The sequence below is a fragment of the Neolamprologus multifasciatus genome, chromosome 11 (assembly GCF_963576455.1).
Source record: "Neolamprologus multifasciatus chromosome 11, fNeoMul1.2, whole genome shotgun sequence".
Lineage (NCBI taxonomy): Eukaryota > Metazoa > Chordata > Actinopteri > Cichliformes > Cichlidae > Neolamprologus > Neolamprologus multifasciatus.
The window spans coordinates 34,224,318-34,249,976 of NC_140449.1; the positions used below are offsets into that span (position 1 = coordinate 34,224,318).

The 25,659-nt window shown below is 41.9% G+C and overlaps 1 protein-coding gene across 4 annotated transcripts in view; it reads right to left on the reverse strand.

The window, feature by feature from the left end:
• gabbr1a (gamma-aminobutyric acid (GABA) B receptor, 1a) overlaps nucleotides 1-25,659 on the reverse strand; it is a 163,235-nt gene that overhangs the window by 32,919 nt on the left and 104,657 nt on the right. For all 4 annotated transcript variants that reach the window (XR_014876846.1, XM_085177252.1, XM_085177250.1 and 1 more), the window contains 2 exons: nucleotides 11,436-11,586; nucleotides 1,091-1,223 (listed from right to left, as the gene is read on the reverse strand). Coding sequence is in view for 3 of the 4 variants with exons in the window: in XM_085177252.1 (XP_085033378.1) it covers nucleotides 1,091-1,223; nucleotides 11,436-11,586 (284 nt within the window). In the remaining variant the exon portion in view is untranslated. The remainder of the gene's footprint in view (nucleotides 1-1,090; nucleotides 1,224-11,435; nucleotides 11,587-25,659) is intronic.

Here is a 25,659-nt window from a genome sequence, read left to right on the forward strand (position 1 = left end):
TGTTGTGCTAAGCTAACAGGCAGAATGCTACAGGTATAGCTCTAAAGAATGTAGCATCATAGGCAGTGTAGTCCGTGCTGCAGGGAGAATGGACTGCCATACACGTTATGTGTCTGTGAGCGAGGGAGGGAGAAAAAGGAAAAGTACGAGCTGTCATCGAGCAAAAACGGGAGCTGGAAGCATGTAAATATAATAATAACCACTGCAGCCAAGAAGAGAGCCTGATGAGCCCAGCTGTAAGTAAGCTATTAAGACTCGACTGTACACCGTGTTCGTGTTTTCCTCCGAAACAATAAGTTCTGTTGGAGCAGCCTTTCAACGCCTCTCTCTGTCTCTGCTAGCAAAGTGACCCAGACAACAAAGTAAAGCTAGTTTTCGGCTACGAGCCGACACAGAACCCACCGTATTAGCCAGAGGTCCCTTTACTACGGTTCGGAGCCGCGGACCTTCAGTAACAGTAATAAATCACAGCAATAGTACATTCATGTAGTTGTAAACAGCATGATAATATATTAAGTAATCCAAAGTATTCAGAATACGTTACTCTCATTGAGTAACGTAACGGAATACGTTACAGAATACATTTTGGGGCATGTATTCTGTAATCTGTAATGGAATACATTTTAAAAGTAACCTTCCCAACACTGCACATTAAGATAGAATTTCACTCACAAAAATAGAGCACGTTCTTGGAAGGCGTGTTATTAAAATTACACGCACGGCAACCCAAATTACTGGTCTGCTCTGAAAAGAAGCAACAATGCAAAACACCCTCAAACGCTTTAATTCTGCAACTCCAGCGAACTGAGAAGTGTGACAGCTTCTAGAGGAAACATCGACCCGTCCGTCAAAGCACAGGTGAACTTTAAGCCTTAATAAAAGGAACATTAAAAATATATCTCCCCTGCACCCCTCACACATACAGTTATGAAGCTGTAAATTAACTACAGAGTCCTAAGCTCGAGAAAGTTTTTGGCCTCATTTTCAGTCCAATATTGAGTCTTGTTGATGCTCATCAAGTCCTCAGCTGTTGGTATCACATCACTAGAAAAATATATTTGTAGCTACAATAACACGATTTCTCTGTTACCTGGCAGACGACGGGGAACTGAGACTTCTGGACGTGGTGACCATCAATCCCCAGCGGGAACACAGCAGCGAGCGCCATCATGCAGCCCACCGCTGTCATGTTGTTCAGGTAGGGCTGAGAGTTCTGGATGTACCTGAAATTGTAACAGATTCACACACAAATAAAGAGAAAAAAAACACAATAAGAAAAAACATGTTTCAGCTTTAAGGTGGATTCAATGAATTTGTGAGCAGGCGGTAATTGTTTTGTTGCGAGCTCCAAGAAAACTCATCTTTTTTTTGTAGGTTTTTTTAAATTAAAATGTTATCATCCTGATTTGCTTGTTTGGACGGTCTCCTGGCCTGTTCATCACACTGAGAAGGTCCAAATATAGAAACACTCTTCCTCCCCGGGCATCTCCTTTGATGTGTGATTGGCACTCATTAGTCTAATTAGTGCAGACAGAAGGCGACGTCCTATCTTCTGTGAGCAGTGCAAGAGGACAATTTTAGGTGAGGCACATTTTTTCACCATAAAGCCACAAAAAAAAGGTTATTTGTTGTGTGCACGGCATTAAAATCATTAGTCTGCTTTGTAGAGGTTTTTATCACAAACACAAACACAAAAGGTCAGGGTTGTTTTTTTTCTTGCTGTATCTTCACAGGAAAGATTGCCAAAGAGAGAATGACTCACTTCTTGGGATCACAGATACCTGTAAAAATCTAACAGTTGAGCACCGTCTGATTTAGTTGAGGGGATTTAATTCAATAACCTTCTAAACAGAGTTTAACATTTGCCACAGTAGCAAACGTTCCCCGTGGAGGTGCACTATTTACCTCTCTTTCATGAATTAAACACTTTTTATTGCCAGTGTGTGAACAGACTGTTCAGCTTAAAAACTCAGATCTTCCCTCCACAGCATGGCTTCTGTCCCGTCTTCCTCCCCTCGCCCCCAACCGGTCACGGCAGACGGCCGCCCATCTCTGAGCCTGGTTCGTGGGGCGACCGTGGCTCAGGGGGGGAAGCGTATCTGTAACCGGAAGGTCGCCGGTTCGATCCCTGGGCTCTCTGTCCTGGTCGTTGTGTCCTTGGGCAAGACACTTCACCTACCGCCTACTGGTGTTGGCCAGAGGGGCCGATGGCGCGATATGGCAGCCTCGCTTCTGTCAGTCTGCCCCAGGGCAGCTGTGGCTACAACCGTAGCTGCCTCCACCAGTGTGTGAATGTGAGAGTGAATGAATAGTGGCATTGTAAAGCGCTTTGGGTGCCTTGAAAAGCGCTATATAAATCCAATCTATTATTATTATTATTATTATTATTCAGCTGGATTAGGGCTGGGCGATATGACCCAAAATTCATATCTCGATATGAAGCTCGCACTGGAGCGGTTCGCAGCCGAGTGTGAAGCAGCGGGAATAAGGATCAGCACCTCCAAATCTGAGGCCATGGTTCTCAGCCGGAAAAGGGTGGAGTGCCCACTCCGGGTCGGGGATGAGTTCCTGCCCCAAGTGGAGGAGTTCAAGTATCTCGGGGTCTTGTTCGCGAGTGATGGGAGAAGGGAGCCGGAGATCGACAGACGGATTGGGGCTGCAGCTGCAGTAATGCGGACGCTGCACCGGTCCATCGTGGTGAAGAGGGAGCTGAGTGTAAAAGCGAAGCTCTCAATTTACCGGTCGATCTACGTCCCTACCCTCACCTATGGCCACGAGCTGTGAGTAGTGACCGAAAGGACGAGATCGCGGATACAACGGCGGAAATGAGCTTCCTCCGAAGGGTGGCTGGCCTCTCCCTTAGAGATAGGGTGAGAAGTTCGGCCATCCGGGAGGGGCTCAGAGTAGAGCCGCTGCTGCTCCACATCGAAAGGAGGCAGCTGAGGTGGTTTGGGCATCTGGTAAGGATGCCCCCTGGGCGCCTCCTGGGTGAGGTGTTCCAGGCATGTCCCACCGGGAGGAGGCCCCGGGGCAGACCCAGGACACGCTGGAGAGATTATATCTCTCGGCTGGCCTGGGAACGCCTTGGTGTTCCCCCGGATAAGCTGGAGGAGGTGGCTGGGGAGAGGGAGGTCTGGGCCTCTCTGCTTAGGCTGCTGCCCCCGCGACCCGGCCTCGGATAAAGCGGATGAAGATGGATGGATGGATGGATATTTTTTACCTGGACGGCGATATAAGATATATATCTCGATTTTTTTTTTTTTAAAGCCATAAAGTAAGAACAAAAAGAGTTCTTAGTCAAAGCTGTGTCCCAGATGTCACACAGGCACTTTTATTAACATAGAGCATAGATGTACATAAAATTTACTCAAAAATAAATTATGAGCATTTATTAAATAATAATGCTCCATAAATAAAAGAAAACAATGTTGTTTTTGTGCATAACAAAAAGCTCACAATTGTGCAGTCAAAATGTAAACTAACAGACGCTGAGCATAATAACAAAGACAGATTTCACAGCTGCTCTGTTCCCAACTTCTACTGTGTGACTGACAGCCTTGAGTTTGAAATCCTCTTCGTAACCACGTCTCTTAACAGGTGCCATTTATGGTCCTTATACACAGTAGGGTAATATTACGTTGAAGCACAGTACGTATCACTCCGCGAGGCTCCTCGGTCGCCGTAATGCTCCGACAATCCATCAAGCGGTGCAGCACCGTAGCTTACTAAAGTCGTACTAAAACATTTTTTGACAGATTGCTGAGTGCCGTGTTCCACATAAAATCGGTTCGCGGCCATCAAGCACAACCAGAATTCATACATAAGGCGCGCTGTCAACTTTTGAGAAAATGAAAGGATTTTAGGCTGTGCAGCGCCTCTGGGCTGCATGGCGTTAGCGTGGTTAGCTTGTTAGCGTGGTTAGCTCGTTAGCGTGGTTAGCTAGCTAACACGTTGACGGCGTCCAGCCCCACGCACGGGGCGATGCGCAGTAACTCGTTAACGGAGATTTGCCGTGTCCATCTTGTCGCTTCCTGCAGGTGAAGTGATGGGGAGGAGGGGGAGTTGTGTTCAGTGAAGGAGAGGCGAGGCCGAGTAATGTTGCGTAAAGACAAAAGTGAATGAAAGAGAGGCAAACTTGCGGCTCCACAAGTATAGTTATAACGTAACATAGACTATATCGATATAAAGGATATTGTCACATCTTTTATCTCGTATAAAAATATATCGATATTTTTTAAAAACTCGATATATCGCCCAGCTCTAAGCTGGATGTTACTTCCTGTTAAAAGGGAGTTTTTCCTTCCCACTGTTGCCAAGTGCCTGCTCAAAAGGGGTTGTTTGATTGATGGGGTTTTCTTTGTATTACTGTAGGGTCTTGTACCCTACAATATAAAGTGCATTAACCTCCTAAGACCCGAACTCTTTCATGACATGCATATTTAATTTCTCTTTGCTATTTCGGCTGATTGGGACCTGATGAATGTAAAAACAAAGAATTATCTTTTTACCAAATTTTGCGCTCCAAGGGCCTGATAGTCACATATGAGCACATTCGTTTTAAATTTTGATAGAACAGTGGCAGGATAATGTCCTCGTAAGTGGATATCAGGCCCTTGTAGAGCAAAATTTAGTAGTGTGGTCTAAACAACCCAGAATGTGATGTCTGCATGTGTAGACGCCAGGTCCTAGGAGGTTTCAGGCGACTCCTGTCGTGCTTTGGTGCTACAAAATAATTTAACTGAATTAAAAAGGTTCTCTTGGTCGCCTCCATAAGCCTGTGGACTGACTCGTTCTTCACTGGGGTTTCTACATGTCATGGTCCTGGGTCATTTTGACCCAGCGTTTTGTGTTTCCTTGACGTTCATTTTTGTAACTTGTGTTTATTCTGATTTTGTATTCGTTTAGGGTTGAACCTGAAGTTCAGTGTTTTATCAGCCCTACCTGTGTCCGTCCTCGGTGCTCTGTTCATGTCCCCGTGTTGTAAATCGGTCTGTGTGTTTCCTGCTTTACTTTGAAGGCTCGTGTTTTGGATTTCCTGTTCTATTCTGAAGGTCTGTTGTCATTTGCTGTGTCCCAATTCAGGGTCTGCACGCTTGAAGTACGCATTTCAATTGTGATTACGTCACCGCCACGCGACGACGGCTGTCCCAATTTGAAGTGTACTTCAAATGCATACTCCAAATGCGCCGTCGATTTCCCCAAATATCAAGCGTGGTCCGGTGCACGCTTCGTGGTCCCATATATCCCACAATTCATAGCGCGGCGGTGGGTGTGGATAATTTTGCCGCAAAATACGGCAGAAGGGAGCGGCCGAAAAGTGAACTGTCAAAAGTAAGTACTGAATATGACGTCACTTATTCATGTGCGAATGTTTAATAACGAAGAACATTAAAACATTGCTGTTGACCACATGTCGGCAAAGTTATGTGACACTAGTGATGTTTGTACTTTCAGCGTTAACTTGGTTTTAAAGCCTATATATATATATATATATATATATATATATATATATATATATATATATATATATATCAATCATAATAATCTGACAATACTATAATATTGGCCATATTATATTTCCATTACCATAGTGAGATGACTTTAGTCTCATGAACAACATTAACTAATTATTATTTACTAGCTAATCTTAAATGACTGTTCAGTACAGAAATGAAGCCCAACAATCATGTTTTACAGTCCTGTGGTCTCAGCCTCAGATACTCAACTAATCACAGTGATGTCATGACAAAAATGATTGACCAACAAAACATTTTTCTCCTTCATTTCTGTCACACAAAGCTGTAACGTTTCTTGCAGTTAGTATCATGGTTGCTAGGCAACCTGAACAGCGCAACGAAGGGCTAGACCGTCCCATTTCACAAGCCTCTCACTTCCGCACTTCTCGTACTTATAGTACGCGCCGTACGTAGTACGCGTAGTGCGCGTACTTCAAGCGTGCAGACCCTAAATTGGGACACAGCCATTGTGTTCAGCTTGTGTCCTCCAGTCATCGCGTGTATTAGGATCAGCTGTTCTCCCCTCCTGTGTGTGATTACCCGATTACCTTGTGTGTGTATATTTAGTGGGTGTCGGTCTGTGTTCGTTGTCGGCTCGTCTGCGTTCATCTGTGTATCTCTGCTCTTTAGTTTTCCCAGTTTAGGTTTCCGTTAGCATGTCTCATGATTCGTTGTCTGTTCCTGCCACTGTCGCCTGTAAATAAACTCTCACTCATATCATCAGTCGGCTGCCTGCATTTTGGGTCCACCTTTCATGCCACAACACGACTGCTGCCCCAGCCGTGACACTATACATGTAATTTGATTATCAGAATTCCCATGGAAGCAGTACATGTGTACTTTGTAGTGCATCTGAGGCTGGATTGACCTCATTTTAAGACCTGCTAAGGACCACATGACTTTTATTATGGCCTGGTATGAAAAACCTGGAGTACTTTCTTTTTACCATTTCTGCATTTGTTGCTTTCCCAGTTATACAACATACATGGCATCCAGTAGTCAATATAAATCAGTGGAGCCTAAAAGAGTAGGATAGTGTCATCGGTGCTAGCACACACACTGCATGTAAGCATAAGCTGCACCCAAATGCAGGCAACACTGCTGAATACGACTAATAACAATAGTTTTCTGGAAGCTGCAGTGTTTTTAAGCTCTGCGTGGTCTGCACCCTGCTTTGAAAAATCCGATGAAAGTTGTGCCTCTGCACTGCTGCTGCAGTCATATTTAAAGACGATAGTGAGTGTGGGAGAAGAGACAGGAGCTAAATGGACAATCAAGAAGAAAAAATAGGCGCAGTGATTTCTCTCTGTTCAAGACAATGTGTTTATTTAAATTCCTCCAGGGACCTTCTCAGCATTATAATGTTCCCAAGAAAAGATTTCGTTTCAATCTAAGAGTTTTTAATATATTCTGCTCAGGCTGCCGATCTCCTGCAGCAGAGCGTGCACGTTTGACTCTTTTATCCCATTGACCTGCCCTTGCACATCCCCGGGGGGCCGCACTGCTTATTTAGCGCACGGCTCCACACTCATGTAGAGCGCATACAAACATGCATTCACATGTACACTCTCTGACTCGCTAACGAATGCTAGAACATCTGAAGTAACCTTTCGCTCTGTTATATACCATTGACGTACGAGGTGCTGCGGGGGTTATTCTCTGACATGAAGTGTTGCTTTCTCCTGTTATTATGCACAGCGTTGAACTGCTGCTTTGAATTATGATTGATTGAGGCCAGTGTTGGAAGAAAAACTGTCATTTTTTTCCCCCTTCTGCGCTCGATTTTTTATCTCGGCATGACTGCTCTCACACGATAACAGTATGTGATGTATGTGACACCAGGGAGCATAAATATATAGATCAGAAGCATTAGAGTGCTGCACAGCCTGCTGTCAGTCACCACAATTTGGTTTCTGTATCATGCGCTAATGCAAAATTACCCATTTAATGAGTCAGTGTGACTTTGTCGTTTGCTTAAAAAAAAAGCCTGTGCCAACCAGAACTGGGCCAGAACTAATGAAACAAATATCCAAGGTTTCAGGATGCAAATCCCTTACAAGAAATGTTAACCACTAATCAAATAGAAGTATTTTTCCTGTTGCCTGTAGTGCTGTGTTTCCCAGTATTGGAGATCGTGTAGAGATGTCTGCCTCCCGATGAATGTAATGGAAATAAATTGTATTTGCCTTGTGGTGCTCAGAGCAGGAAAACACTGAGAATCAGGAGCTATTCAGTGTCTTTCCTGAAAGCAGAATCAGTTCGTTGGACGATGTTTACTTAAACTACCAGGTACATGACAACCTCACAACAGTAAGTTAGTGACACTGAAGTTATTGGAACATACGCTATATATATAAATGTGTGCAGCCGCTGTGACACTGAGTCTGAGAATAAACTTTAATCTGACTGTATTTCAAAACCAAACATGACAAGAGATGGATCTGACCAAGGATGCAGGAAGCTCATTGGCTTACAGCGAGTGGAGCTCGGCTAATTCTCCTTCCTGACTCGAATAATTACCAAAACGTTATAAAATGTACTCCATGTTGATTTTTTATATCCTGAAAGTTGCGATTGAGCGCATAAAGTCATCAGCCAAGTGTTTACTGAGGTCAAAGAGTCAATGAGCTGAGGGCTGTTCTCTCAGACATCGATTCTACTGGAAGCTTTTTTCAGCCAGGGTGGAATATATGAATGAGGGCGCTTCAGCTTTAACCCTTTAAGACCTACCATAGAACCAAGTCCGCCAGAGCTTATATTATATGTTTACATGCTGTGGAGCCATTTTTGGGAGCATTTCAAGTTGCTATACATCAATACAACCATTATAGGCCAAATTTTAATAATATGTCTGCATTAAGTGCATAGTAATTACATAAATTGCAAAAAAGTGCAATAAACTACAAAAAAATTGAAAATCGTTTTTGTTTTTTAAACATATTTCTAGTTAGAGAAATTTAAGAGGCTTATCCCTCAAAACTGTAAATACAAAAAAGTTGCACAAAATAGTTTCCCACCACAGGAAATTTATTTTGAGTGTCTTCATAGTTTTATTTTTGAAATACACCAATTTTTATACACTGCAGGAAAAACGAAAATAAATATTATAGTGCAAATTTGCAAAAAAGCAGCATATGCATCATGGTAAAAAACTACATTTCCGCAAAATGACGTCTTCCGGTTTCGGGCAGGTCATGGCGGACATGTGATAGTTCGTGCTGATGGACGTAGGAAGTGTTATGAACAGCTGATCGGATCGGCAAAGCGTGTTTCTGGAATATTATGTTTTTGTTGCAGCAAGTGCTTTTTATGCAGTTTTTGCAAAGTTATATGTGGAAGGAAACTGTGACCAAGGACAAGCTGATGGCATAAGATGTAAGTACAACTCCTCCGGTTTCATATGCAATAACAATTATTGCGCTAGCTCACGTGGTTGCAGAGCTACCGGGATTTAAAAATAGTTACGCAAAACGGAGCGTGCTGCTCTGACCGCTTTAAAGGGTTAAGACCCAGGTCCTTTAAACTATCTTAAACTATCATTTCGCCCAATCTCTGAATGCTTTGCACCTTTATTTGAAGCAACAGAAATAAAGCATGACAAATACTACATCCATGTTCATAAGATGGCCTCTTTGACCTTTGAAAAATGGTTGTTTTTTTTCTCGTAACAAATATTGCTTGAAGCCAGTACAAGATGTTAACTATACATGTAAGTGCCTCCACGGGACTCTCATGGCTGATCACATAAAGTCCATTTTGACTGCTCAGATTAAAGATGCACATCTAAATAGTCTGAATGAGTCCATGTGATCTGTGCTGTTCACACCACTCTGCATTTGGGAAGGCTGGACTAGTGTAATTCCTTATTATCCAGTGCTCCTAGAAGCTGAACTGAAAGAGAGATTATACGTCTCGTTTATTAGCTTCTCTTTATTGGCTCACTGTTAAATTGAATTCCTTCTCCTTGTGCTCAAAGTGCTGAATGATTAGCCAACATCATAACTTCATAGTACCATTTTATCCTAATAGAGCACTTTGCTCTCAGACTGCAGGTCTACTTGTGTTCTTAGAGTTCCTCAAATTAAAATAGGAAGCAGAGCTTTCAGCTTCCAGGTCCCTCTGCTGTGCAACCGACTCCCAGTTCGGGTTCAGGAGACAGACGCCCTCTGCTTTTAAGAGCAGGCTTCAAAATGTCCTTTTTTTAAAAAAAGCTTATAGTTGGGGGGGGGTCAGGTGACCTTGAACCATCCTTTAGTCATGCCGCTAGATGAATGTGCTTTTGGGGGACTTCCCATGATGCGCTGAGCACTTCACTCCCCAGGTGTTTATGTGGCATCATTGCAGCTCATGTTTGTGGCTTTTGTCCGCTCTAAGATTCAGCTCAGTGAAAAAACCCAGATCTGAGTCACTTTTTCCTGCTCTATAAGCGCAGCTGAAGAGCAAACATCTGTTTCTCCGTTTGAGACGAACCAAATGAACTGAACTACAGGTGTGAAATCACCTGGAAGGTCAAACATTTGCTGAACTTTATTGTAGCTGCAGCTGAGACATCGAAAGGTCAGACGTGTCGGATTCAGTTCGTTGGATTTCTCGTCTGCGATTGTTTTTGACTCTTTCGTTGTTTTAAGGTGGATTGATTTTGGAGTTTCGTCTCCTAACAAGGCAGCTGCTGCAAACCTGTTTTGTGAAAACATCTTACTGAATATATTTGATTTGATCTGACTCACACTGCTGAAAGCAGCCCGTGGTGAAATTGTGTTTGAAATATAATCAAAGGTGGAGGAGGGCCTGATTGGCACACTGGAGTCAGCCAGAGATCCTCAGAAGAACAAACCTCTCCAGCTTTCCAGAGAAAAAAATAAATAAGTAAATCTCCTGATAAGCTTGTGGACTTGTGGGAGTGTAAATCACTTTGACCCAGGTCAAACATAAAAATACTATGTTAAAGAGACCTCAGAGATATCCTCCACTGGCTCCACAGACATGTATTAAGCTCATAAATCCCAGTTCAAAAGGCAGTTTTTTTTAAACTGAATTTATTTGCATTTGCTCTGGAGCCACGTTTAAGCTGTGACAATGAAACCAGCAGCAAGATAGCAAAAAAAGCCCAAACCACTAACTTTGCAAACTGCATGCCATTCATTTACATTAACCTCAAAGGAGAAGAAGATCTCTGAGAATTATTTTGAGCTGTGTTTTAAATCCAAGAAAAACTCAAAGTCACGCTTGGAGTGCAAACACAGTGAGTGATGAGGTCTCTGCGAGCAGCAGGAGGTTGTTACAAGATCTGATTTCCTCCAACTTCACAGATTTTTATCCAAACAGATGACTTTTGTGTAACAAAGCTGTCTCTTGAATCTTTGAGACGCGACTCCGTCGGCCCTCATTAGTTTCGGCTGTTTGACCGTTTCATCTGTAACTCCATCTTAAAAGGAAGATTTTCCTCGCGTGACTTAACCACAGCTAATTTCAAGATCCAAACTTTGTGGCGTTAACAGTCTTTAAAACCTAAAAACAATTAATTAAGTAAAGCAAGAAAACAAAATAATTACCACACTTGAAAAGCTGACACTATAACATTTTGGATTTATTTAAAAATCTGCACTAATTAAGGCTCAAAATTGTTGGAGCATAATTTTTCTGTTGAGTTTTAGAGTAAAAAAAATACAATTATTTAAAAATGTCTGGTGTGCTCACAAAGGCACTCATTTATATTCAAACACACTTTCACTGACGCACGCTTGAATCCAAAGTAAACAAGTGAAAGGCTTGTGCAGGAGAAGCAGCTTATACAATGACCTCTCCAAACAAAAACTCAAGGCGAGATAAACAGAACGACAGTGAATGCAAAATAATAAGCGAAGACTACGAGGGGAGAATATTTCAGGCTATGGGGACGTCGAGTGTTCGAGGACTCACCGGACATTCCCGTTATAGATGTTGAAGGTTAGACAGACGATGCCGAGCAGGATGCCGAGGCCGGCGAAGACGGACACGGCTACAAACAGCTTTTGAGACAGGTACCTGTATTCGTCAATCACCACTGTCCGATCGGCCGGAGGCCCGGCACCTGAACGGAGAGAAAGAAAAGAAATAAGGGGAAGGAAAATGCTTCTACTGCTCGGATGCTCCCAACATCCCATTAATGAGACAATAACCGTTAAAGACCTCCTTTACTCACAGCTTCAAATAATTACCCCGGCAACTGGGTGAGCGCTCTGTCATCCAGAGCACTTTAAGGATGATGATACGATACTTTATATGTTAGATCTTTAACAACAGCTCATAAATATGTAGCTTAACCCTTTAAGACCTACCATAGAACCAAGTCCGCCAGAGCTTATATTATATGTTTACATGCTGTGGAGCCATTTTTGGGAGCATTTCAAGTTGATATACATCAATACAACCATTATAGCCCAGATGTTAATAATATGTCTGCATTAAGTGCATAGTAATTACATAAATTGCAAAAAAGTGCAATAAAGTACAAAAAAATTGAAAATTGTTTTTGTTTTTTTAACATATATTTCTAGTTAGAGAAATTTAAGAGGCTTATCCCTCAAAACTGTAAATACAAAAAAGTTGCACAAAATAGTTTCCCACCACAGGAAATTTATTTTGAGTGTCTTCATAGTTTTATTTTTGAAATACACCAATTTTTATATACTGCAGGAAAAACAAAAATAAATATTATAATGCAAATTTGCAAAAAAGCAGCATATGCATCAAAATAAACTATTTCCAGCAGTGCAATATGAGTCCTAAGCATCCCAGAAACCACACAGAAAGTCATAAAGTCAAAGATAACTTTTAAAAACACCAGTATAGGCTCATGAGGCCCTGATGGTAAAAAAAATAAATTTCCGCAAAATGACGTCACTTCCGATTTCAGGCAAGACATGGAGGACATGCGATAGTTCGCGCTGATGGACGTAGGAAGTGTTATGAACAGCTGATCGGATCGGCAAAGCGTGTTTCTGGAATATTATGTTTTTGTTGCTGCAAGTGCTTTTTATGCAGTTTTTGCAAAGCTATATGTGGAAGGAAACTGTGACCGAGGACAAGCTGATGGCATAAGATGTAAGTACAACTCCTCCGGTTTCATATGCAAAAAAAAAAAATTGCGCTAGCTTATGTGGTTGCAGAGCTACCGGGATTTAAAAATATTTACGGAAAATGGACCGTGCCCGCTCCGACCGGCTTTAAAGGGTTAATACTTCTTTTAATACTTTTCACAGGCACATCCCAAAAAGCATTGATGGGAAAAACGTCAACCTCATAAAGGCAAAAAGGTAATTTGCTTATTTATTTTATAACTACTGTAACGATTTGTAGTTAGGTGTATTTACAAGCTTGACTTTAAAGTAAAAAACTCTTACCTGAAAAGTGAGTGATGTCACAAGAAACATGCTTAAAACTTACCTGTTTCCATAGCTACCCCCTCATAACAACTATGTTTGAGTTTGATTATTTAGATGAAAGAGCCTTCTCTCATAATTTTGTGTCATTTTAAAGATTAAACGATGAGTCCATTAATCATGAAAACAGTCATTTGTTTAATTGGCTGGGAATTAACCGCTCATTGCTATTCCACTGCCCTCCCTGCTTTTGTTCTGTGAACATGACCAGTCAGTACCGGTTCATTTCAACTTCAGATGCCTGACTAACAGAGACTTACTGTTTTATGTGTGCATCGGAGCAAATGTCCTGGTTAAAAGCAAATCCACGGTTCCTTATATTTGCAACGGAGGCCAAGACGATGGCGACCGAAGCAGCGGTTCTACACATCCTCACTAAAAATGAATGAATGTCTCAATGCACGACTGCACAAACTGCTTGAGCAGCATTAAGAATCTAATAATTAAAGTACCATTTACTGTTGTTAAGTAGAAACCGTAACTCCTGATAACTTTTCATAATGACTGAGTCACTGAAGCTTCTCAGGCTGATTCGATGCATTTTTATCTTTATTAGATAGATTCAGTAGTTACAGAAAAGGGTGAAAGAGAGCAGGAGAAGAACCGTGCATTTAGGTACACGAGTGCTTAAACACAAAATTACATTCAATAATGCAGCAGATTCTAAACTGAAGTATCATCTCTGCCTTCATGCTCACTCGCTCTCACAAACTGCTCCTTTGTTCTCTCTCCTTCTCTTATTTAAAGGAGTCTAGAAGCAGGCGAAATGTTTAAACATGAATAACATGAATCCCGAGTGTCTGATGGGCATTTAAATAAGGTCAGAAAGCCGTACTTAAATTAGGATGAAGCAGTTTAAAGTGCCACTGGTGAAACTTTGTCCCAATACGATGTACCACGTCAGCATTCTGAAAACCTGACAGCAGCAAAGGTGCACGGATGTTGCAGAGACTGATGATTGTGGTCAAAAACATCATCATCAGTTGGAATAGTGACAACTATGGCTGCCACGATTAGTCGACTATTAAAATTATCGACGACTGATTTAATAGTCGACGCGTCGTTTGAAGCTTTGTAAGATCCCAAAAGACGCAGGAATAAGTAGTAGGATTTAAGAGTGTAATAACGGACTGAAACAGAAGATGGCAGCACTGCATGTACAAGGATGCCAGCTGCCGTTAAACCCCGAAGAAGAAGAAGCAGTGTCCCAGAATTCATAGCGCGGCCCAGCGCAGTTTCCAACAATGGCGGCAGCTAGTTAGTTTTAATATTACTCTTATTATTCTTTCTGGGTCACAAAATAAACGTTTAACATATTTTCAGGCGAGAATGTAGCTGTGTAAACCTCAAATATCTGCTCAGTTTATCAAGACACCACATATTTTCAAAAGCGCTCCGAAGTCTGTTACCCACTAGCTCGATAGCTAGCCGGGGGCTAGGCTAACTAGAGCCGTGAGAACACCGGACTCCTGGCTTCAAACCCACCGCTGTCTTTTGCTACTCAGGCTAAACATGATATATAAGTCACTTAGATAACTTCAAAATGTTATTGTTTGGCTTTATTTAGTATTTTATTTGTTCCTGAGTAAATCGGTTTGGCTGAGATTAAAGTTATAGTTTTTACACAGCTGAATAAACGTCAAGCAGACAGCTGATCATCAGAAGTGTGAGATGCTCGAGAATTTACTCCGGTGTCCTGTTATATTTTAGATAGCAAGGAGTTTATTAAACTTCACCGAAACAATCTGCAAATTTCATTAAAATTTAATAAACTATCATCTTGTCTTTATTTTTAGTTAGCACAGACCTTAAACACTTAAAGCTGTAAGCTAATGATAGTTATATAAGAGCAGATGCTGCTGGTGCAATAAGCTGTATGTTTTACGTCCATTGGATGATGATCTGATTAGTCGACTAATCGCAAAAATAATCGGTGACTAGTCGACTATCAAAATAATCGTTTGTGGCAGCCCTAGTGACAACAGGGGCAGCAACAGGTAAAAAAAAAAAAAAATACCACAATAAGACAGCTTAAAGCTTTTAATAATACTTTTCTTTGTTTAAAGCATACATTATAAATTATAACCTCCACACCAAGAGCTGCATGGCAGCACGATGTTTAGCACTTCTGAAGCAAGAAGGTTCCTGGTTTAAATCCATCGTCTGGCCGAGGCCTTTCTGTGTGGAGTTAGCGTGTTCTCGCTGCCTGACTTCCTCCCACAGTCCGACGTCACGCAGTTGGTGGCGTGATGCTTTTAAATTCCCCCCGAGGTATGAATGTGCATGATTTTATTAAATTACAGTGTCAGTGTGAGGTAGTGAAATTGTGTGGTTATAATTTATACTTTGAAAACATTTTTGTCCACCTGTCATTTATTCAGGTGTGCAGAGTATTTTTGAACTAGTTGAATAATATTTGGAGCTAAATGCATTTTTCTAGATCAGACCATGAAAACAGATCATTTCACCTGGAAGAAAATCATGGAGGCCACAATCTCAATATCTGTCCATCACTGAAAAACCCTGAAAAAAAACCCCAAAACATGCTGTTTTCTTGCTCCACGACAATCTTGGAAAAAAGACTCCCAGTCTCAAGCACGTCACTTGGTGCTGATAGAAACGTTCTTTCATTGTTCAGGTAGTCATGACTTGACGTGCCATGTAATCATATGTGCTGCTGGTGAAAGGAGACCTGTGTGAATTCATGCAACGACCTCTAGAAGTAAATCTAATGTGGAAGTGCCAAAAACTGCAGTTCCTCTAATGCCCATTTGGCAATGGCACAAAATACAAGTCACTCCCCATAGACATGCATGTTAAAATGCCCAACTTTGCAGTACTGAAAATCACATACAGATAAACAGTTCTGGGGTGTGTGGATAGATTCCAGTTTTTTGATGGTCAGTGCACCGGACCTTGTTGTGAAAATTTTATCTTATCACATTTTCATTGTTCGTGGCCAAAATCATTCATATCTCAGTCAGAAACCACGGTTAACTTTCTAACATGCAGCACATAGTTTAAATCAAATATCATGATGATAAGAGCACCAAACAGCACTGACTTCATTAGACCAGCAACAAACACCAGTGAGTAACAGTGGAGCTAGCATTCGCTCAGGAAACAGAGACGAGGAGAGGAGCGGGAGCCAGTTCTTCATCAGCGCTTCGCTCGACCCAGTAACCACAGCTTCACTGCACCTGTGTGAGTGACTCAGTGTGACTTAGCGGGATTGAAGTGGAAAGTATGTCAGAGAAGTTGCCGCAACAGCAAGAAAAACGCTGCTAGCCGCGGTCACCTTACTTAGTCATCCACAAAAGGGGGGATGTGGGTGCAGTGAAGTAGTTACTGAAGGAGAAGTGAGCCACGATACACAGCAAAGCGAGTTAGTAAACCAGCTTTGGTCCAACTCTACATCAAATCATTTGACAAACAATATAAAATACAGTGAGATGCAGACCATCTAGGAAGTTTGTGTTTCAGTTGTGGTTGGTTAATTTCTTGTAGTTTCTCTCTAATTAGTAGGGATGGGTATCGTTTAGGTTTTATCTGATACCAGTGCCAAACCGGTACTTTTGAAATGGTGCCGGTGCTTAAACGGTGCTCAAACCGGTGCTTAAAGAATGGAGAACACAAAATTGGTCCAAAAACCTCTCATGTTCAGCTGTTTTTTTGTAAAAAGATAACAATGTTAGCCTTTTCTGCAGCTATGGGGCATATATGGTATCACTCTTGGCTGGAAGCAGCTTAAACAATGGAAAAAACACAAACTTTGTCCAAAAACCTCTCATGTTTAGCTGTTTTCCACTTTTTCTTTGGTCATTTTAGCCTTTTTGTCCAGGGTGAAGGGAGTATCTGCCATCAAACAAGAAGACAGCCGCATGTAGCTATGATGGTGTTTGCTAGTTCACCTTACATGCATTAATGTAATAACGTGGTTAGCCTACTCAACGTAAATTAGACACGAACAACATTAAGCTACTCACGCAGAGAAGAACGGCTGCTGCTGCATCATCATCCTCATCATTTCTGCTACACTGGCAGGGCTAGGGGCCAGGACTCTCCACTTCGGGTTTTTGGGGGATGTTGCTAACTCTGGCTCCGATAACAGGCACCACACCCGCAGTAGATGTGCTCGGTGTGAGGTCTCGCAGCAAGCTATCAAATACGGCGCATTTCTCGGCTTTAAAAAAAAAACGCAATGCGTCGCCAGGTGTTTCATCAGATTTGATGTGTTACCTCCTTTGACAGTATCACAGTATCACCTTAAAGCACTTGTTGCAGCTGCTGAGTTTGCATCTTTTGCTGTGAAGTACAGCCAGACTTTGACCGCTTCGCCTTGGGCATTTTTAATCTGTAGCTCTGCTCTAAAAGAACGTACGTATCTGGACCCGCCTACTATCCTCGGAAACGTGAAATGATTGGCTAGAATCTAAAGTGTATCATTCCATACCAGTTGGTGGCGGTAATGCGCCTTTCAGTTGTTTGCCAACCGCCAATACAAATGTAAGGAAGAAGAAAGTGTATCACAGCTCAGGAAAAAAAAGCACCGAATTGTGCGCTGCTTTTTGGTCTGGTTACTACAGTTTATGTCAGAACTGGTGCCATCATGGCACCGGATACCGGTACCCATCCCTACTAATTAGCCGTGCATGTCTGAGCGTTACATACATAGAAGCTAACCACGCTCACTGGTGTTAGCTGATAGCCAACGTCTGGACTCAAAAAGTTCATCAAGTGCTACAGTGTAAAGTCCACCAACCAATGGGCTGACATCATTATGCCGACGTCCATCGTGTAAATAAAGTCTAAAGTGAAACTTGTGGCAGAAAAAAAAAAAACTGGTCCAGGTTCAAATTCAGAAAAAAATCCAGCCATTATTTTAAAAAATGACAGAAAGCCCAGCAGCGCTGTCCCCAGTCAGGAGATTGATACCTCAAGAGGTCGGCTATTACGCTCCCCCTCCCTGTGAATAGGTGTGGTTACAGGTTATATGTTCTTAGGGTAGTGGTGATAATGGATCTTTCAAGGAGACAGTTTAGAAAATAGAGTACTACATCTGAGTTCGTGCTCAGTCTGAGCTTTTACTGCCAGTGGAGCAGACAGTGCTACGTGATAGCGTCTCGTTCTCGTCTGTACTCACCAGATTTTTCATTTTGTGATTTAGCTCATCTCCAAAATGTAAAAGTTAATGGTGTTTTAAAAAGAAAACTGATATAAAAATCTGAGAGACAGCATTATCCTAAAAATAAAGGGGATAACCGAGCTTCTAAGAAATAATCACTCTAGATGTTGAAAATGTCAAACTGCTGGAAAAGTGTGTCATTTTTATTTATTTATTTTTATCCCTGGAGGAAGGACACGTCGGCTCTTGCTCTACTTTTTTCCACCTACAGCTCTATTCAGTTTTATTTATATGATACCAGTAGACAGTGATGCTTCTCTCTTAGTATCTATTTTTTGGGGTTAATGGTCACACAGTGTCACATTCTGTCATGCCAGTTAACACAGTTTGTCCAGTAATGGGTTTCAATAGGAAGTATATTTGAAGCATGTATTTTGTCTAGAGAAAGTGGGTGTGTGTCAGCAAAGCTTTGAAAGACAACAACTGTATTTAAATCCAAACCAGCATCTTTTCCTGCACTGGTGTTAATGGCCAAGCAATCAATAACCTATGACATCATGAAGGAACGTCAACGTCTAAATCCAATCCAGAACATCTTGATTTTACATATATGGACACAAATCAGAAGATGAAAGAGCAGATAGACAAAGGTTGTGCTCAGATACATGAAATAATGTTTGACAAATCACGTTGAGGAAGAAAAATAAACAAGATTATTTCACAAACTGCCTTCAGACCAAAAAGAATACTTACCGACCGGTGAAGCTGTTATCAACAGTGTTGGTCAAGTTACTTGAAAAAAGTAATCAGTAATTAGTTACAAAATGTAATCCCGTTGCTTTACTGATTACTTATTTTCAAAAGTAATTAATTACTTAGTTACTTTTTAAAAACACGATTTACAACCTGAATAGGTGATAAAGTGATAGATCTTTCAGCCCAATTCTACTTTTTCTGCATAATCATCATACAAAATGTAATCAAATGGAAAAGTCTCTTTTTAAAACTTGTTTTGTTAGTTTTAATCTTTTAACTTTATGCATCAAGCAAAAATGTAATTATATGCAACATTCACTGACTGGAAGAAATTAGTTTAACATTTAAACCTATTTTCTGCACATTCCAGCACATAAAATAAAATATTTTTATGTGTTTACACTCAGTCTTTCAAATAGATGCAAGTAAAACACAGCAGAAAATAAATAAAGTCAAAGACTAGCGGTCCTGTTGCTCTATTTTCACCTGTAAAGCAGGAGTGGGGTAGGCGGAGGGTTACCCTGGTGCAGGTGTGCAGCGGTCAGTGGAAGAATCCGCGAGTTTCTCTGTGAGTTTCCCATTACGTCGTAGCTACTTGGTGCTTGCTCGGAAGTTTAGAGTTTTTTTCGCTGTAAAAAGAAGTTTTCTTCCCACGCACAACGGACACTAATGTTTTTGTCACTTTTTATGGAATCAAACTCAAAGTAAGGTCAGTACTTCCACGCTTTAAACGCTGCACGCTCATACTCTCTCCCGCACTCGATATATGATCCATTGTTGATCTGCACACAGCTGTTGTCACGAACGTCGCACTCGCTTACGTCACTGTCATGAGACATTCTCGCAAAAAATCACGGTTTTAGTAACGCAGTAACGCAGCGTTCCTACGGGAAAGTAACGGTAATCTAATTACCATTTTTGCAATAGTAATCCCTTTACTCGTTACTTGAAAAAAGTAATCGGATTACAGTAACGCATGCCCATCTCTGGCTATCAATGATCTTATATATGCATATGTGACCACACGTCCATCTCAAACACATCAGTAAAATAAATCTAAGAATCTGTTTTGTTAGAATTTTACCTTCAAGATATAAAAATCATAAATGTGCAAAAGGGGCTACAGAGCCACTGCATGATGTTAGCTTATAACCAGATGTTGGTGTTGTTCAGCTGGATTTTGTCAGCTGTCCAGAGTTGGGGCGTCGCAAGAATATTGGGAATAAATAAGCGTATTTTTCCATGTTAGAAACCTGACTTTACTTTTGAGGTTTGGGGTGAGGAGGAACTTCATATGTTGAGTCTGAAGGCGCAGGGATGATTTAAATGTCCCTGTTTATGCGCTCCTATTTACTTTTAATGGATTAATTATGAGTTTATGAGAACGCATCAGTTTGCTGGAAGACAATTATACACTAATCTATGTATATTTATGAGTAGAATATCTGCTTTTTACTCTATTAAATAACCACAAAGATTAAATGACTGTTTTCTGAGCCTTTCATCAACCTCCTAAAACCTGCAGCACGACATTCATTCACACCAACGTCAACACAAGAAAGCAGGCTTCTCTTTTCTTTCTCGATCCAGCGATATCTGCCACGTGCAGCCAACTGAAACACTGACTGTTTGAAGACGTGCCTTGGTATCCTAATTTAATCAAAGTCTCTCTCCTCCTTATGACAGTGATTTCTGCCCTTTGGAACAACTAGTAACACTTTTAATTTCTGACACGGTTGAACAGCATGCCGTGCAACACGCAGCCACGAACCACCGATTTGTGCTTGAATGTGTTTCAGTAATTACCATACTGTAAAGTAATGTACTGAGCAAGAAGACAAGTTTGTTAATTAAGAGTTGAAGCTTTAGGGTTTTATCGAGTGGACCGACGACCAAATTATTCATGCTTGTGTAGCTTTAAACCAGAAGAATTCCTCTGTGAGGAGAGTTCAAAGAGGGGCAGATGGACAGGGAGCCTTGTTTTACACTCAACAGCCTCTGACTATCTGTCTGCCTAAATCCGAGACCGCCTGCAGATGTGTGCGTGTGTGTGAGGATGCTTATGCGAATTTAACTCTAATTATTCACATGCATGCAGATCGATAGAGTAAGTATGAGAGAACATAGCGAAACGGCTGCGTACGAGTGCCAGGGTGCATTTAAGCATGCACAGAGAGGGAAAAACAGAGGGAGACAGCGTGTGTGTTCATGTCAGAGAGGAAACAGGGCGGGAGTGTCAGCGCTGCGTGAAGCTGATGTGTCAGATGTCAGAGGGAAGTGTCAGAGTGTCGTCCCCTCGGGGGTCGCAGAGTGTCAGAGAGCCAATCATGCTGTGTTTAGATGCTTGTCACTGCAGTCACATAGCCAGCTCGTGTCTGGTGACATCTGACTGAAGAATGACAATATTAGACAGTGTGCCAAGTTAAATTAAAGAGGTATGGCAGGAAAACCAGAGGAAATAAAGGGTTATTTTTTTAAGCAGTTAGAAATCAATCTACTCAGTCAGCCATGGAGATAATAAGGTGGCCCCAAGCCAGCCCGGACACATCATCTTTCACCTCACTTAGACATGCCCGAGTCTCCTCGACACTTCCGTAGCAGGATGCTTAAGCCAACGAATCTCCTCCTTTTGATGGAGGAGTGTCTTCATTAAACGACTGAGCTTCTCACTCTAAACACGCTTCTATAGCAGGGGTGTCAAACTCAAATACACAGTGGGCCAAAATTCAAAACTGGAACAAACATTAATATTTATTGAAAAAAAAATCTTCCTCCAGATATAAGAATGAATCTTTTCTTATGGACTCAAATAAGTTTTGCTGAAAAACTGAATATGGAACAAGCAAAGCTTAATACTAAACAATATATATATTAGCTGTATAATACCAGTAGGCCAGCTCTAATAGTAATTTGGTGTGGCTTCGCGGGCCAAATGTAATTAGGCTGCGGGCCAAATTTGGCCCACGGGCCAGAGTTTGACACCTATGTTCTATAGGAAGCTCGTTTCCTCAGCTTCTTTGTTTCATTGGTCACTGCACACAGCTCGTGGCCGTGTGTGAGGGTAGGAGTGTAAATCGATCACAAAATCAAAAGTTTAACGTTCAGGTTCAGCTCTCTCTTTAACACAATTGATCAGTCGGTCCGCAGAGATCTGATCTCAATACCCACATAAGCTGATTACATAGCTGATACCCGTCTACACATCCAACAGGCTCATTTCACATAAGGTCTACAGCTGCTGTGAGTCTACAGCTTCTCTTAATCACCGTCACATCTGATGTTACTGATGCCTCCTCTGCTCTGCGCTGACGTCTTGCCGCTGCTCTCGCAGACATTTAGTCAAACATAATTTACAGCAGATGGAAACAAACATCTTATTTTGACTTGAGTGGTGCTGACTGATTTGTACATCAATCAAACTGTGTTTGAGTGAGATGAGAGGATGAGGAGAAACTGGGACATTAGGGATCTTCATTCAGGATACCTGCAGTCCATCCATATTCCTCGAGTAATCTTCATGTGATTACACAAGTTCAGCTAAATTTATGTCTTCTGATTAAGATCACCACTGGCAAAATGACTCTCCACACGGATCAAATCCAGCAGGATCAACAGTCTGTTCGTGTGGTAAAGTAAAAACTAGAAATGAATAGAAATTTGTATCTTCAACACAAATAAAATGCAACACTGTTAAATAAGAAATGCGTGACTCACAAAGCCGCAACAGACACATTAAAGGGAATCACTGATGCTTCTGTTCATATTTACACAATATCGGATGATGACCTTTAAGCAACTCCTAGCAACAGATTTGATGGTGGCGACAAAAATTCTGCACTGAAGAGCCTAAAGTCTGTTGAAACAGTGCAACATTTAGTCCTTAACAGATAAACAGTTTAGTAGTTTGAAAGGAAAAACATCATCTGTTCTCATAATCAAGTAAAAATGCTAAACGTGCACTTTACATCTTGAATGCACAGATTCGCAGTGCAACATGAAACAGTTTTTGTACAAGTTGTTGAATAATGAATCATTTAAGTCAGTAAATAATCTGCGAATGAATTCATCTGCCATCGTTGCTTCTTTAAAAAGAAGCATCTCCAATTTATACGAGTCAAGAGAACACGGACGTGAAAAATTCAGAAATATTTTCTCTCCGTCCGTGTTTCCTAAAGCCACGATCTGATAAAGCGCACACAGTTTGTCCAATTCTGTCATTTGAAACCAAACATACACACAATGCTGTACATGTTACACTCGCTATGTGTGAAGTGCAGATGTGTTTTTGTGATATATGGAGGTATGACACATGCCTGGCTTCGCTGCCAGCTTGTTAAAGTTTCACAAAGAGAGAATATTACAGTAGTTACATCATCTTTGCACTTCCTTTGTTCTAAATTTTTATTTTTGGTTTGCGAGGCTCAGAAAGCTTTCGCAACTCTACGTTCACCCAGCTGCTTTTCCCTCGACACCTCAACACACCTTCACATATTTCTGTTATAGACAGTAAATATCCAACACGCTTTAGAATTAAAATACTCCTTCCATGATGACTGTGGGGTTGGGAGACTCTAGAACAGGGGTGGGCAATCTCAGTCCACGAGAGCCGGTCCCTGCAGGTTTTAGATGTGTCCTCGAACCAACACAGCTGATTTAAATGGCTAAATTAGCTCCTCAACGGTCGTGTCCAAATTCATGGGCTGCTTCCTCCTGAGGCCGCATTTGTAGACCAATTACGTAACAGCGACGCGCCGAAGGCTGTCCAAATTCGTAGACTCCTCCGAATGCAGCCGACAAATTCGTCCTCCTTTTCCCCGAATTTGAAGGATGGGTCGGGTGTGTCCTTCTTGGCCCACCATATCCCAGAATTCATAGCGCGGCCCAGCCAAGCTCCAGTTTCCAACAATGGCGGCCGCTACTAAGTTTTAAAATTACTCTTATTAATCTTTCTGGGCCACAAAATAAACTTTAAACATATTTTCAGGCGAGAATGTGGGTTAGCTCGTTGATAATTAAAAATGAACACAATAACGGAGAAAGATTTCGGGGTCCATTTTCGATTTTCGTGCCGTGGCGCTGACAACCGGAAATACTCTGAATTAAGGGCGGGAGTAGATCGAGAAGGCTAGACCGTCCAATTCCATAGCCGTTTACTTCCGGCCTACCCGACCTCCTGAGGACCTGGCCCACGTAGACCGCGAAGGCCGGGTCCTCAGGAGGATGCAGCCCATGAATTTGGACACAACCAACATGTCCTGAAGTTCTCTAGAGGCCTGGTAACGAACTAATCATGTGATTCAGGTGTGTTGCCCCAAGGTGAGATCTAAAACCTGCAGGGACACCGGCCCTCGTGGACTGAGATTGCCCACCCCTGCTCTAGAATGACCTTGCTAAAAACTGAAGACCACAAGCTTGAAAACAATAAAGATCTGGCAGTGGTGTAAGAAAGAACTGAGCTTACTGCAGCTCCTACAGCTATAATTAGATTAATTTGATTTATTCTATTAGAATATTTTTTTGAATATATAATCTCTGAGGTGAAAAGCTAACACTTCAGATTGATGCTCCGTTTCACACACTTTTTCTACTCTTGGCTCTGTATGATGTCACTGAGAGCATATATCCCTAATATGGTCACCTCGCAGAAGCTTGTTTCAGATGTGATCCTTATTATCTCCAGTATGAGATGAGTAAGGATTGTGATGAATTAGTGCTGCAGTCGATTCTAAGTAAAGCCATAAGCCTGAAAATGACCATAAAAGGTCAACTTTAAATATGGAATATTTAAAATTCCAGCGTGTGGAAAGCCGTGTCTGAATGAATGTACAGTCGTAGTAATTACGGCTCTGAGTAGGTGCACGGCGTATATGTGTCAACTGTCCATTCAGTCAGCGTGTTTGCAGCATCTAAGCCCTCCTCCGTCCTTGATCAGGGAATTGGGACGGGAAGTTGCCATGGAGACCCAGCTCTGTAACAGTTGCCACAGCGATCAGAACAAGAGCTGAGCTAAAAAGTGGTTGTTAGGGCGACCGTGCAGAGAGTGAGAAAGCGACGCGAGGAGGGGCGTGGTAAACACAAAGGAAAACAAGCGCAGGGGTTAAGTTAAAAACCGCGCTGTTTACTCCACCCTGTCAGCACATCAAGCACGCCCTTCCCCCGTCCCCTCCACCCCAGCTGTCAAGGAGAAAACTTCCCCGAACTGAGTCAGCTCCAGAAAGCAGGAAATTACTCATTTCCTCTCAACAAGTAGATGTCAGCTGGATGTGTCTTTATTTGGTAAACAGAAAAGAAGAAGCTCATTTAAAAAAGCAAACAAAACTCACCTCCGACACTCTGGACGACGTGTCAGTTTCACATCAGCGGCTTCTAACTAGACTGACATCGAGCCTGTCACGTTGCAACAAGCCAAACTAAAGAGCTGGAAGCCGGCCTGATGGAAAAACATGTCGCCTACAAGCAAACAGGTCACCCGTCCCTGGATGCTGATACTGACCTGGAAACTTTACCTCTTCTGGGTTCAGTTAAGCCCTGGCAACAGATCATTTCCTTAAAAGCCTAAAAAAAGGCGTCCCTCTGTGGGCTGCCTTGGCGTGCAGGATTGATTAGTGGCACACTCTGTCCAGGCACAAGTATGTCACCTCCTCAGGGAGAGACGGGCCAGTAAACATCCAGAGTACTCGTCTTGGTGTCTGAGGCAAATCATCGCTAATAGGTTTTCACAGTAAACTCAAGTATGGGCAGCAGGAGTTAAAGCACAGGTCCGAGCTTCTTTATGCAGAAGAAAGATGTAAATAAAAAAAACTTGGTTGGTTAGCGAGGCAAGCTAAGCTAAGATCAGGCA